The 12,279-nt window shown below is 30.6% G+C and overlaps 2 protein-coding genes across 2 annotated transcripts; one reads left to right on the forward strand and one right to left on the reverse strand.

Moving 5' to 3' along the window:
- Positions 1–2,457: 2,457 nt before the first annotated feature.
- On the forward strand, positions 2,458–4,725 carry LOC114182698 (homeobox protein knotted-1-like 1). Its single transcript, XM_028069617.1, has 3 exons — positions 2,458–2,690; positions 3,379–3,486; positions 4,412–4,725. Exons 1-3 carry the CDS (start codon positions 2,520–2,522, stop codon positions 4,583–4,585), a joined length of 453 nt encoding a protein of 150 aa, XP_027925418.1. The 5' UTR covers positions 2,458–2,519; the 3' UTR covers positions 4,586–4,725.
- A 3,190-nt stretch (positions 4,726–7,915) lies between these two features.
- Positions 7,916–11,322, reverse strand: LOC114182264 (dihydropyrimidine dehydrogenase (NADP(+)), chloroplastic). Its single transcript, XM_028069093.1, has 7 exons — positions 10,814–11,322; positions 9,902–10,165; positions 9,642–9,812; positions 9,098–9,210; positions 8,821–9,007; positions 8,386–8,495; positions 7,916–8,262 (listed from the first exon to the last, which is right to left on the reverse strand). Exons 1-7 carry the CDS (start codon positions 11,087–11,089, stop codon positions 8,106–8,108), a joined length of 1,278 nt encoding a protein of 425 aa, XP_027924894.1. The 5' UTR covers positions 11,090–11,322; the 3' UTR covers positions 7,916–8,105.
- Between the last annotated feature and the right edge of the window lie 957 nt (positions 11,323–12,279).

Genomic DNA, 12,279 nt, shown 5'->3' on the forward strand with positions numbered 1-12,279 from the left:
AAAATGAAACAGTGAACGATAAAAAATTTGGCGCTCAACACACTGAAACAATGGAAAGGTTATCGTACATGGCCCATGACAATGATCATTCCTTGGCACCCATTCCAAAGCTATTCCCTCTTCTTCAATTCCATATTTTATTTTCTTCATTTACTATAATTTTAAAGTTATTTCTTTTTGTATTCTTAAAGTTATTTCTTTTCTTAATTTTTAAATATTTTTTAATATAAAATATTAATTAAGGTACAAAAAATACAAACAAACTCTTCATGTGTAGACATAGGTTTAAAATAATTATAAGTACAAAGTTTATTTCACAAAATACATAATACAAGACATTACCAGTCGAAAATAATTTAAGAGTGAATTTCTTTCGCATAATAGATAAAAGTAACAAAGTTAATCACTGTATATAAGAAATAAAACTCATTAACTTTTTATTTTAAACTTTTTGATTAAAAGTGGTGTCGGTTTTTTAATTTCTCTCTAATAAATCATTTCCTAAAAAAAGGAAACATGTTTTTAATTTACAATATTTAAATTCTGATGCATGATACACATTCGTACTCCAATGCATTCTTTTTTTTAAGTCAGAATAAATATGTTTTCGAACTTTTTCTTTTAAATTCAAAGTATATGTTCCTGCGAGAATATCGACAATCACTTGTTCTGATTTTACATATTGATTATTTTGAACTAATAGAAAACTTTTTGGTGGAATAATCACATTATGTATAATGTCACCATTTTCAATACTAACATACAAGTCTATATAACATAGAAAAGCAGGATGCCCGTGACGTGTACGTGTAGGATGAACCAAATCCTCAATGAATTTAATTTTTCCATTATAAGGTGCTCACACCTGTTCTATAGTCCCCCGTGAATACTCTGCCAGTATAAAAAGTTCTTAATGTTAATTGAGTGTCCGGTTCTTCAATGGATAAGGAATATCATAATCAATGATTCGTCTTGAAAATCAACTTAGACTATCGTGACAAAACCAACACAACACCATAATCACAACAATAACAATTTAAGTAGAAGTCATCGTATTATATTTTCGCCAAAAAAACAAAAGATCAAAAGATATGCACTCCTCTACTTTGTTTGCTAGCGGATTTTGAACGAATCAAGCAATGACATTACTGTTAAATTAGCACAATTTAAAATAGTGAAACTTGAAAGTGTGGAATATTTATAATGTTTGTTCCTAAAGTTTGGGTGCAATGGATGAAAAGTTGAAACATAGATCTTAGGATCAGCTTGTGTGGACATAATTCTATCCAAAAATGATTTTGTGGCATAATTAATTGTCATGCTTTTCTCAAAAGTGAGACCAACAAGATCAAACCTTAATTAAGTTCTTGATTTTGTCTGCTAGCATAATCAAATGCTATTATCAATTCAGGTGATGCACACTATATTCTTCCTCACAAAATCACTGCTCTTTTCTTTCTCTTTATGTCGTACTCGTTTAATATTCACAAAACCCATCACCCTTTATTATATTAACAAATTTGAATAAAATTTTTTAGAGTTTTTGTTTGATTTATTGAGGGAGTTTCAGTTTTATTGAGAAGATACAACATTAATGAGACCTGAGCCTAATCACATAAGACATTGACACCACTCTCAACTCAAAACCTTAAAATATTAGGTTTACGAGTCTTTATCCTTATACAGTGCTCTATTTTCTTATTTCTAACCAATATAAAACTTAGACTCACACGCGAATTCCTATCGGTTTTTAATTCCTATCGGTTTTTAAGATAATAAATATTGGTACCAATTTTTACTTCAACCGTTTGTTGAATTCAATTTAAGAACCGATTTCATCATCACTATTTGAATCAGAAAGTAACGCCCATATTTAAATTGCACCTATGGTGTTTATTTTTGCCATATTTGTTTGTCTTGTCTGTTAGCAAAGGAAACATGAAATAATATGCTATGTTAGGATGTTGAAAGGTGGGAAAGGAAGGAGTCGGAGAAATTGAAGGTAGGGGAAGCACATGGAATATATAATGGTTTAAGGCATAAAATTGTCCCTTTTCCAAAATTATAGTAAACAATTGTCCTTTAGTAGTTAGGACCACAGAAACAGTGACAGAAACAGGAATGAGAAGCAAAGTGATAGGAAGATGAAACCAAAGTGAACAGTTTCGGTTTTGGCTGTTTCGGTTGGGGAGAGAATGAATCACTGACTTTGTAAAAAAGTAGAAAAATAAAAACACACAAAACTCCATTCATTTCAACTGTTGCTTTCATCATTTCTCTTAACCACGTATGCATGCAATTCCCTCTTTCATTTCTTTCCCTTACTTCCAAAAGTGGAGCATCTCAATCTCACTCACCTCATTATCTTCATCCACCACATCATTTTTTCACACTTTTCTCTCTTTATATAATAATAATAATAATAATAGTACTTGTAGTACACATTATTATCATGATCTAGCTGTAGCACTTCAATATCTGGCATATCAAAGGTTCACTTCTCCTGCTCAAAAATAGACATGGAATCTCACAGGCCTAACACTACTATTCACACCTACAAACAACTACAACAACAAGATCATGATGACGAGGAAGAAGTAGAAGAACAAAACAATGAGATCCTCAAGACAAGAATCTCCAACCACCCTCTCTATGGAGTGCTGCTTCAAGCTCACCTCGACTGTTTAAAGGTTCTTTTCCTTTCAACTTCTTATTAATTCTCTTTACCATGTTTTGTATCAAACTGTAATATGTTTTGTTTTCTAAATGTGAATATCAGTGTTAAAGAGGGAACTGTTTTCTCTTGCCCTTTTGAAGGAGTCTTTCATCTTATTGTAATTCCCCCTGTTGAATCTTGAATCATGGTAAAAGACCAAGGATTTTATCTTTCAGATTCAATTCTTTTCTTCCAATATATGCAGGCTGAAGTTAAATTCCAGTTTGGCCAAACTGGTTAATTTTATAATTAAATTGTATCTTAAAAGTTGTGACTTTAAAGATCCAATAGAAGAGGAAAAACTAAGTTTACCCCCCAAATCCAAACCCAGTAGACTTATTAAACATTTATGGGTGATAACTGGGTACATTATGTGTGAGTTTTATGCATTTTTTTTTGTGTGTGTGTGGGTGAAGTAGTTCACATAGGAAACCAAGAGCTTGTTCACATAATTTGAAATGAATACTAACCTTTCTTGAAAGTGAAGTTTTTCTTTCTTATCAAGCTCTTTCATATCAACCACTTTATGGTTTGATAAACTGTAGACTAATTAACTCGTTGGTGCAGCTTGTGCACAAAAGATATCAGAAAACCAAAGATCTTCATGCTTTAAATTTAAGCACGAACCTTTAAAGATGCATGGTGTTAGAACATATTTTCAGGTCGGTGAGATTTCCAAGTTGGAGAGAGAGGTGAAGATAGATGAGATGAAAGCAAGAGAGAAGCAAAAGTTGGACATGTTGAGTCAATCTGAGCTTGATCTCTTCATGGTAAGACTAACACTGCACACTCTCCCACTTCCTTACCTGTGTGCCTTGGTTTACACAAACATCAATGAATGTACGTGTATGTGTGAATGGTTTTGTGGGATATGATGATGAAGTAGCGTACAAAAAGTGAGTCAAATATATAACCTAACGCATCATGTGGGAACTGAATTATGTTGATTTTGATGGACACTTCATGGTTGCCTAAAGCATGTGCTTCCTGCTTGAAAGAGACTACTCTCAGAAATGCGCATAGTTTTTTGTTCCAATTCTATGACTGTCACACTTTTCCTATCTGTCTCTGTGTCTGTGCTGCTCTTCACATCCTGTCTTTTCACATTTACTTTAGGCCGCAAGGATCATTAGAGTATGCTTATTACTCACCATATAATAGCCATAACCATCACTTGTTTTTCTCATCAAAACTTGTCATATAGATTTTCTTCCATGAATTCTCCATATACTTACTTACTTGTTTATATATGTGTTTCAGGTTTAGATTTTATAAAGAATTGATCAAAAATGGATGAATAAGATTAAAATCAGTATATAGATGTAAAGATGAAAGTAATGATTAAACTTTTTCAAGGTGTTAGGTCTAATGCTAAAACTTTAAATAGAGAAAATGGTGTAGATGAAGGTAGCAGTATATCAGACATATCATCATAAATGTGGAATGCAATGGTGTGATTAAATAATAATGAGAAAAGTGGTGTCATAATCTCTGGGATGAGTTTATGAAAATAGTTTTTGACACAAGTAGTTTATGCACCATCTCTTTGAATTCCTCATTTTTAGGAGACCTATGAGACCCCACACCTGCACCTACATATACTTCTCCAAACTTTTATCATTCTTCAAACACTTTAGATCCAATTAATATACAGTTTTATGATTCTTGAAACACTTGAAATGTTGATGGATTCAGGAAGCATATTGCTTGTCACTTGGGAAGCTTAAAGAAGCAATGGTGGAACCACAGCAGAAGTCCATGGCTTTCATAAACAACATGCATTCACAACTCAGAGAGATCACTGCACCATCTTCTGAACCTGCACCACCTTCTGCATCTTCTAGTCACTGCAATTTCACAACAAATTAGCAACACTCTACTTTTTCAGTCTGTAATATTATATATATTCCAGCTATATAGCTAGGTTGTTAATTAAGCCTTCAATTATTATCTTATCCATGGTTAACTAAACTCTACCTCACATAAGTATATAAATTAGCTGTCATTAACTCTCATGACTATTATTATCATTATTATGTATAAATATTATTGAGGTTAATTAGAATTTAGTGTTGGTTTATTTCTTTATATTTTCCATAAAAGTGAATCTGGTTTAGAGATATTAAGGTTCATCTATATCAGATGAGATATTTACTTTAGTAAAAAGTTTTTGTGAAAAAAATTCCAACAATTCAGATCATAAACATTGGTATACACGAAGGGTTGTGTTAATGACTATCTTAACAAAATTGTTAAGGAATTAAACAGTAATTATTCATTGTTAGAAATTACGATGAAAATATATTCCTGAGATTTTTTATCATTTATTTTATTTTATTTTATTAATTAATAACTAGGGCGATAAAGAAAATCAATTTAGTAATTATATGTTTGGTTATGATTTTTTGTTTTTGGAAAAGTAACCACTTTCTTAAGAAAAAAACTGTTTTTTACAATAACAAAGAGATTATTTCGTCAAATAAGTTAATTAAACTCATACTAAGTTATAAAAGTTATAAGAATGATAATATTTTCATTTGTCTATCTGCTTCCCAATGATTATAACCTAAATGTGTTAATTAGCACTATTTTTAATTTTAGAAATTTTATTATTTAACTAAAAATATTCTCATAATTATTAAAGGATTTATGTTTAAATTAACTAATATATATGTGGGGAAAATATATTGGATAACACTTAGGGATATCAAAATGAGTCAACTTGACTCATATGAGTTAAACTAGAGATAAGTTAGTCTAATCTGACTCATTTTTTGGTGAATCAAAAATTTTAGAACCTAGTAATCTACCATGAGTTAGTGATTTATTGGATTATCTCACTTAATGATGTTTTATTCTTTCAATTTATTTTATATAATACAATCAAATTATATTGTCTTGATCCAGCACACACACATAAATTAAACATTAAACTAAGATAATTCGGCTCACACTTGATAACTTACCACGTGTTGAATTAAAAATGAGTAAGCTCAACATAGATTAGTTTTTGATAAGCAAAATAATTTGTAACCAAACTCGATCCATTACATATGATGGATTAACTAAAGGATATTTTTTTTCAATTTATTTTATATATTTGTTATAGTATAATCAAAGTACTCACCTGATTTACAAAAGTAGTAAACATATTATTATAAAATAGTAAATGAAAGTTAAAATGTCAAATTACATAACTTAACAAACAAATAAATTAAACATTCAAACTATTCAAACATTATTTAACAATATTACAATATTTAAAATGGTCAAATTGTCAACCTTCACAATTGGAAATAGTAAATAATTATAATAAAAACTTGTAAAAAAATTATAAAAATACTAATTAAAGGTTATTTTTGGTGAATTAGTGTTAATCCACCTTTAACCTAGTTTCAACTCGTTTAATATATTGATTAAGTGAATTAGATCCAATATACCTTATATTTTAAAAAGTTAAATTTTGTTTAACCCATCTGGATTCAAATTTGTGATCACGTATCAGAATCTATTTTAACATTTCTAATACCACTTATAATTCAAAAAATTACTAATTAAAATTATTATGGGCGGGTCTAGACCAATCATATTGTGTCTCCGTTAACAACGCAAATATTCAAAAGAAATTAAAGTAAAAAAATAAAAAACGTTGACTAAAATAATGAGAATAAATTATTTAATTCCTCATGTGTTGATCATTAAAATATATTACCTACTCCACATGAATTGATTTTATTATAGTAAGTCTTTTTAATAAAGGTGCATTGTAAAAATGATGATACTAAGAAGTAAAAATAGTACAAAATTGATTTTATAAACTTAAACAATAAACAGAGACTTAATTAAATTTGAAATCTGTGAAATTTTCACAAAATTGTAAATTTTTAATTGAGTATGTATTATTATTATTATTATTTTTCTATTGAAATTAGTGCTATATTTAATGCTTTGATGATTATTTCTCTCTCACTTAAAGTAATCAAATGAAAGAATTTTGAACCTAATCACAAATAAGTCTCTCACAAAACAACAGAGATGTGATGTACAAGTGTAGAGTTTTGTTGAAAACTTTTTTTCTATTTGCTTTTATTCTTTAGGCTTTGTTGACTCAAACTGTTTGCGTTCTGAAAAATGTCTGAATGTAAATCTTATGCTTAGTTGTTGTAAATTTCTCAATAGAGATATTATTTCGTAACAAAGAATATTTAGATTTTATTTACTTGTCAAATGATACTTGAATTAAATGTTAACCTAAAAAATATTTATAGCTTATTAAATTATAGTGAAAAAAAATCGAAAGTACAAATCACAACATTTTTTGGTGTTTAAATAGTTCAAAACAAAATTCAATATCTTGCAATTTATTTATTATTATACTATAAAAGAAATAGCCAAGTATCTACAAAAATAATAGAAAAAGAAAAACATATAAGACAAATATGAAGCCCAAAAGAAAAAAGAATCAAGTTAAAGCAACATGGTATTCTTAACTTTTTCTTTCTGTGTTAAAAAAACAAACAAAATACACTTTTGGTTCTAAGAAGAAAAAAATAGATTTTTTTTTTCTTTACCTGTCATTTCTTCTCTCACCCCATTATATAAGAAATGATCAACGTGTCCATTTTATAACACCACAGAATCAATTTAAAATTATAATCTAAAATATATAATTTAATATATTTCTTGCAAAATATAACATTAAAGAATTACAGTATATCCCTGTTAAAATAAAAGATTAGGATTTAAATTAATAATAATAGTTATATAATTGATAAAAATATCAACTTTAAATCCAATATTTCTAAAAAAATTGTCTAAAAAACGTTATAACAAAAGATAGTAGAATTGTGGAATGCAGCATTGTCCCATGTTAGAGAAAATTGTAAGTTTGAGTAAGAATTGAAACATCTTCACACTTTTTCCCCCTAAAATGAAGAGTAATCATTATTTGAATTGACTGGTCAATTGCTACACCAATTGTTCCCTGTGGAGATTATGAAAAATTGGAATTTATTTTTTAAAATTGAAAAGAAAAACTTGAACAGGCCTAAGGATACATAAATGCTTAGAACTGAACTGTTTGATTCACAAAATTTGAAGATTTTTTTTTTTTATAAATTATATTGTCTGAAGAATTTTTTTAGCACTTCGTTCTGTTAGAGTACACCAAAGTAACACATAAAGATAATATAGTAAAGGTTTATGATAATCTTCCCAGAATTTTGTTAAAAATACTTCCTTTATTTTCTGACATAATACATTCTAATGTTCTTGAAAAGATAAATATCCATGATTAATAACAAAGGATAATGTCCTTCACCACTTCATTTGCATGAATATGAAAAATTGTACAAGAAAGGTTGCTTAATGCTTGATTTGGATGAAGATTTCAGTTAGATACCATACTTTCACTTTCTTTAACAAAACCATCTCCAGTCCAGTCTTTATCAGATTGCAACCCTTTCTTTATGGCTTTCCTCTTCTGAATTGCCTCTTGCTGCCTTCTCACCAACTCAGTGTGAGAAGTAAAGTACTCAAGAGAAACCCTGTGATTCTAAATAAAATTAGAATATGCATTCTTCATGGTAAAAAGTCAAACATGCATTTTTTTTTCTTCTGTTCTTTAGGATATTGGAAGAAGGAAACCATATATCAGTTCAAAACTATACCCTCTAAAGTCTTCTATTGTAGTGAAATTGTGCTTTTTCATGAAGTCTTTAAGCTCAAGACATAGTTTCTTCACAAGACCATAACCATGCATCATCACCCCGGTGCACACCTACAATTCAATGAAGAGAGTTTAATTTCAATGTACTGACAGTGTAAGAAAATTCAGAATCTTATCATACATGGTAATCTATAATTGGATGATAATGTAAACAACTTTTACATTGTTAATGCATTTAGATTAATCCACATAAAAAGAGAACATCTATATAGTGTGTTTGGATTTGCCTTTTTCCTGGTATATGGAATGATTTTCGTGAAGGAAATCATGGATTTCATTCATAATAGGTTTTTCTTTGCTTATATATGCGATGTAATTTTATCATGAGTTTGTTGATTGTATAGAAGGCCCTAGTGTGAGTGTCTGTTGATTGTACCTGAACAGTGTTTGCCCCGAGAAGAATAAACTCAGCGGCATCTCCACCTGTCTCAACACCACCAATGGCGGAAAGTGAATAGTTCTCACTGTCAAACTCTGACTTCATCATCTTTGCAATGCTCATCACCTTCCCAAGTGCTATGGGATGTACTGCCTTTGCAGAATACCCCCCAGGAGTTGAGTACCTAACAGCAAAATTTAGACAGATTAGGTACATGAGATGGTTGAAAAACCAACGAAAAATCAATGAATTTGTGGTGAGTGAGATTGCAAACCCCTCAACACAAGGCTCTGGACGTAATGTATCGAGATTGATTCCCATGACACTCATGATTGTATTTATGGCAGCTACTCCCTCACATCCAGAACTTAGAGCAACCCTTGCTGGCTATAAGAAAAAGCATCCCAAAATTACTAACATGGTAGTCATGGCTATAATGTGCATAGTGCATGGTGCATGGTGCATGGTGCATGGTGCACTGGATCTATTGTTCTAATATGATACACGGATATGATAGAGCGTATCGGATACAACACCTATATGATATGTCGATACACTTGTTTTGAAAATAATAGGATACGACATGTGTGATATATGCATCTACTCTATAAATTAGATACTAAATTTGTAAACAACGTGTTGAATATGGATACGTGATACAAAATTGAAGTATTGGAGCATCATAAAAAAACAAACAATACAAAATTTCAATGGTAATTCACAAATTTGATAGGTATTTAGGTTTTCACTTAAACATTAGAGTATAGTATTATAGATAAGAGTATAAATATAAGAAAAGGAGAAGATGCAAAGCCAACCTGTGAAATATCAGTTATATTGGGAGTCATCTTAGCCCAAACAGGAATTGTGGCTTTAGCATTGATCCATCCACAAACCTCTTCCAGAAGAGCACAATCTTGGCCAACAGCAGCACCCATTTTGCGTTCTGGCATACCGTGAGGACATGAGAAATTTATTTCGATTGCATCCTATAGCAACATCAGAGAGGTCAGCCACCAGAAATTTCAAGTTGGAAAAACATCAAGTGTCACAAACTTGGTCATGAAACACATCTTACAACTCCGGTTTGCTCGACTCGATCGATAAGCTCCTCCCAAGCAGCCTTATTGTACTCCTCCATAATTGAAGCAATCAGAATTCTGTCTGGATACTCTTCTTTCAATTGCTTGAATTCTTTCAACATGATTTCAAGTGGCCTATCACTGATAAGTTCTATGTTCTCCCACCCAATAATTTCTCCTTTTGCAGAGCCATTTGCACCTGCCCGTAATCGGGCATATCTAGGAGTTACATTTATAACTTTTGCTGCATCAAGTGATACCTAGCAAGAGAATCATATCAAATCTTTCAAAATAGCATACCTGATGGTTCTAACAATCACGTCAGTGAATATAGCATTAAAATATTTGGCATCAAGCACATCTCAAAAAGTAATATGCAAGCATGCCATGTTCAGTTATATGGCTGATGATCCTTTCTGAATCTGTTGAATACAGTACCCCAGGAGCTTATCAGTTCATGACAGTGAATCACCATCAATTTACTATCACTTGATAATGGTAATTTTATTGGTCATGAATTCAACTTCCTAATTCTTTTAGATAAATTTTATGGTCCAAAGGAAAAGAAATGGAGGAATTGATTAAATGAAAGAGAGAACACCCACACTCTCTGGCAACAAATTACAAAGCTTTAACAAATCACGAAGATCTATGGCCTATAATAACTTACTTGATAACAGAACAACCATAACTAATAACTAAACATGATTGCATAATCCAGTTTTTGCAAAACATAAGGTCAAAAGATTGGTCTTTCAGACAACAAAACACAGACTCTCCGATTTCAAACCTTAATTAACAAATTACAATTCACAAACCAAGAAACCAAACAACAATTTAAATATACAAACTAATCTAATGCAGAAAAGGTGGGGCTGTAAGTAAAAAAAAAAAAAAAAAAACCTTACAGTTTTTGCAATCACACCACCCCAACCTTCATCAAAGGCCCTTTTCATGACAGTGTAATTGGTTCCTGGAGGACCTGACCCAATAACAAAGGGGTTGGGCATGTGCAACCCATTTACAGTGACGCTAAGATCAGGCTCTGTAGCTTGAGTCTCTGAAGCAAACACCTTAAATGCAACCCTGCTGCTGGGACCAACCTGAACCTTCCCAGCCCGATTCAAGCCAAACCCAGATACCCAATTTCCAGCTCTGATCTGGGTCATGCTCAAAGATGCCATCTGTAAAGTAAAAATCACACCTTTCCGAAAAAGCTTGGGAGGAAGAAGATTATGAATATGAAGAATAAATGGTGAATCTGAAATTCTGAATCTGAGATATAATATTCTATGAGCTGGAAACAACAAAAGAGAACGTGCAATTATGAATCTCTTGTTTCGTTTCTAGCATTTGGTTTGTTGTATCGGATAAGTTTGGGAGAAACCATATTCAATTCCTTCCTAGAAGGGACTAACATGTGAGAATGACTGTGGAAGAATATTATAAGAAATTATCTTTTGACAAGCAAAATTCTGACAAAGTAACAAAGTTTCTAAAAATAGAATTAAAGTTGATTAACTTTTTATTTTTTAATTAAAATAAAATAATTAAATAATATTTTTTAACTTAAATAGGAAAGTTTGTCAAAACTTTGTTAAAAATACTTTTTTAACATATCATAGCTCAATATTATAAGGATTTTGGGAAAATTTTGTTAGCAAAATGTTATATATATTGCATAAAACTAATAACACTGTAGTTTGGATTCATTGATTTTGTGGGGAGTGAACATGGATATTCTTTCTGCATGGGAAAAAGTTACAGACTGACCAAAAGCAATAAAGTTACTATTTTTTCTATAATAGTTTTTTTTTTTATTTTTCTCCTGCTATTGTTATTTTTATTTATTTTCCTACCTCATCACAAACTTTTTTTTTGCCCACTGTATTTTTATTTATTTTTATTCCTTCCATCTGTCTCACGTCACAACTAGAGAAATGCAATAAAATATTTATATTGATTTGTCTGTTTATTTATTTATTTATTGTCAACGTTTGTTTTCTTTGATGACAACACACCCAAAACTCAAACTACAAGCAATGTTTGCTCAACAAATTGGGCTCACACCGCTGAGCAGCACAATGTGGGCTCTTAATTAGTCCAACTTGAAGGGGCCATTTTTGTTCTAGTAACTCCATAACTTTCTTCCTGCACCCCATATAATCTTTTTTTTTTCATTTATCCTTTTCAAATTCTACCATTCGGAACTCAATAACTTTCAGATTATATGATTTGCAAGTCGTAATGACTTTCAAATTATGTAATTTAAAATTCTTAAATTGTGTAACAGATTTTTCAAATAAAAAAATTATCAAATTGTGTAATTTAGAAACCATTTTTTCTTAATTTTTGGATTACAAAATATGTAAGC

Source organism: Vigna unguiculata, chromosome 4 (assembly GCF_004118075.2).
Source record: "Vigna unguiculata cultivar IT97K-499-35 chromosome 4, ASM411807v1, whole genome shotgun sequence".
NCBI lineage: Eukaryota > Viridiplantae > Streptophyta > Magnoliopsida > Fabales > Fabaceae > Vigna > Vigna unguiculata.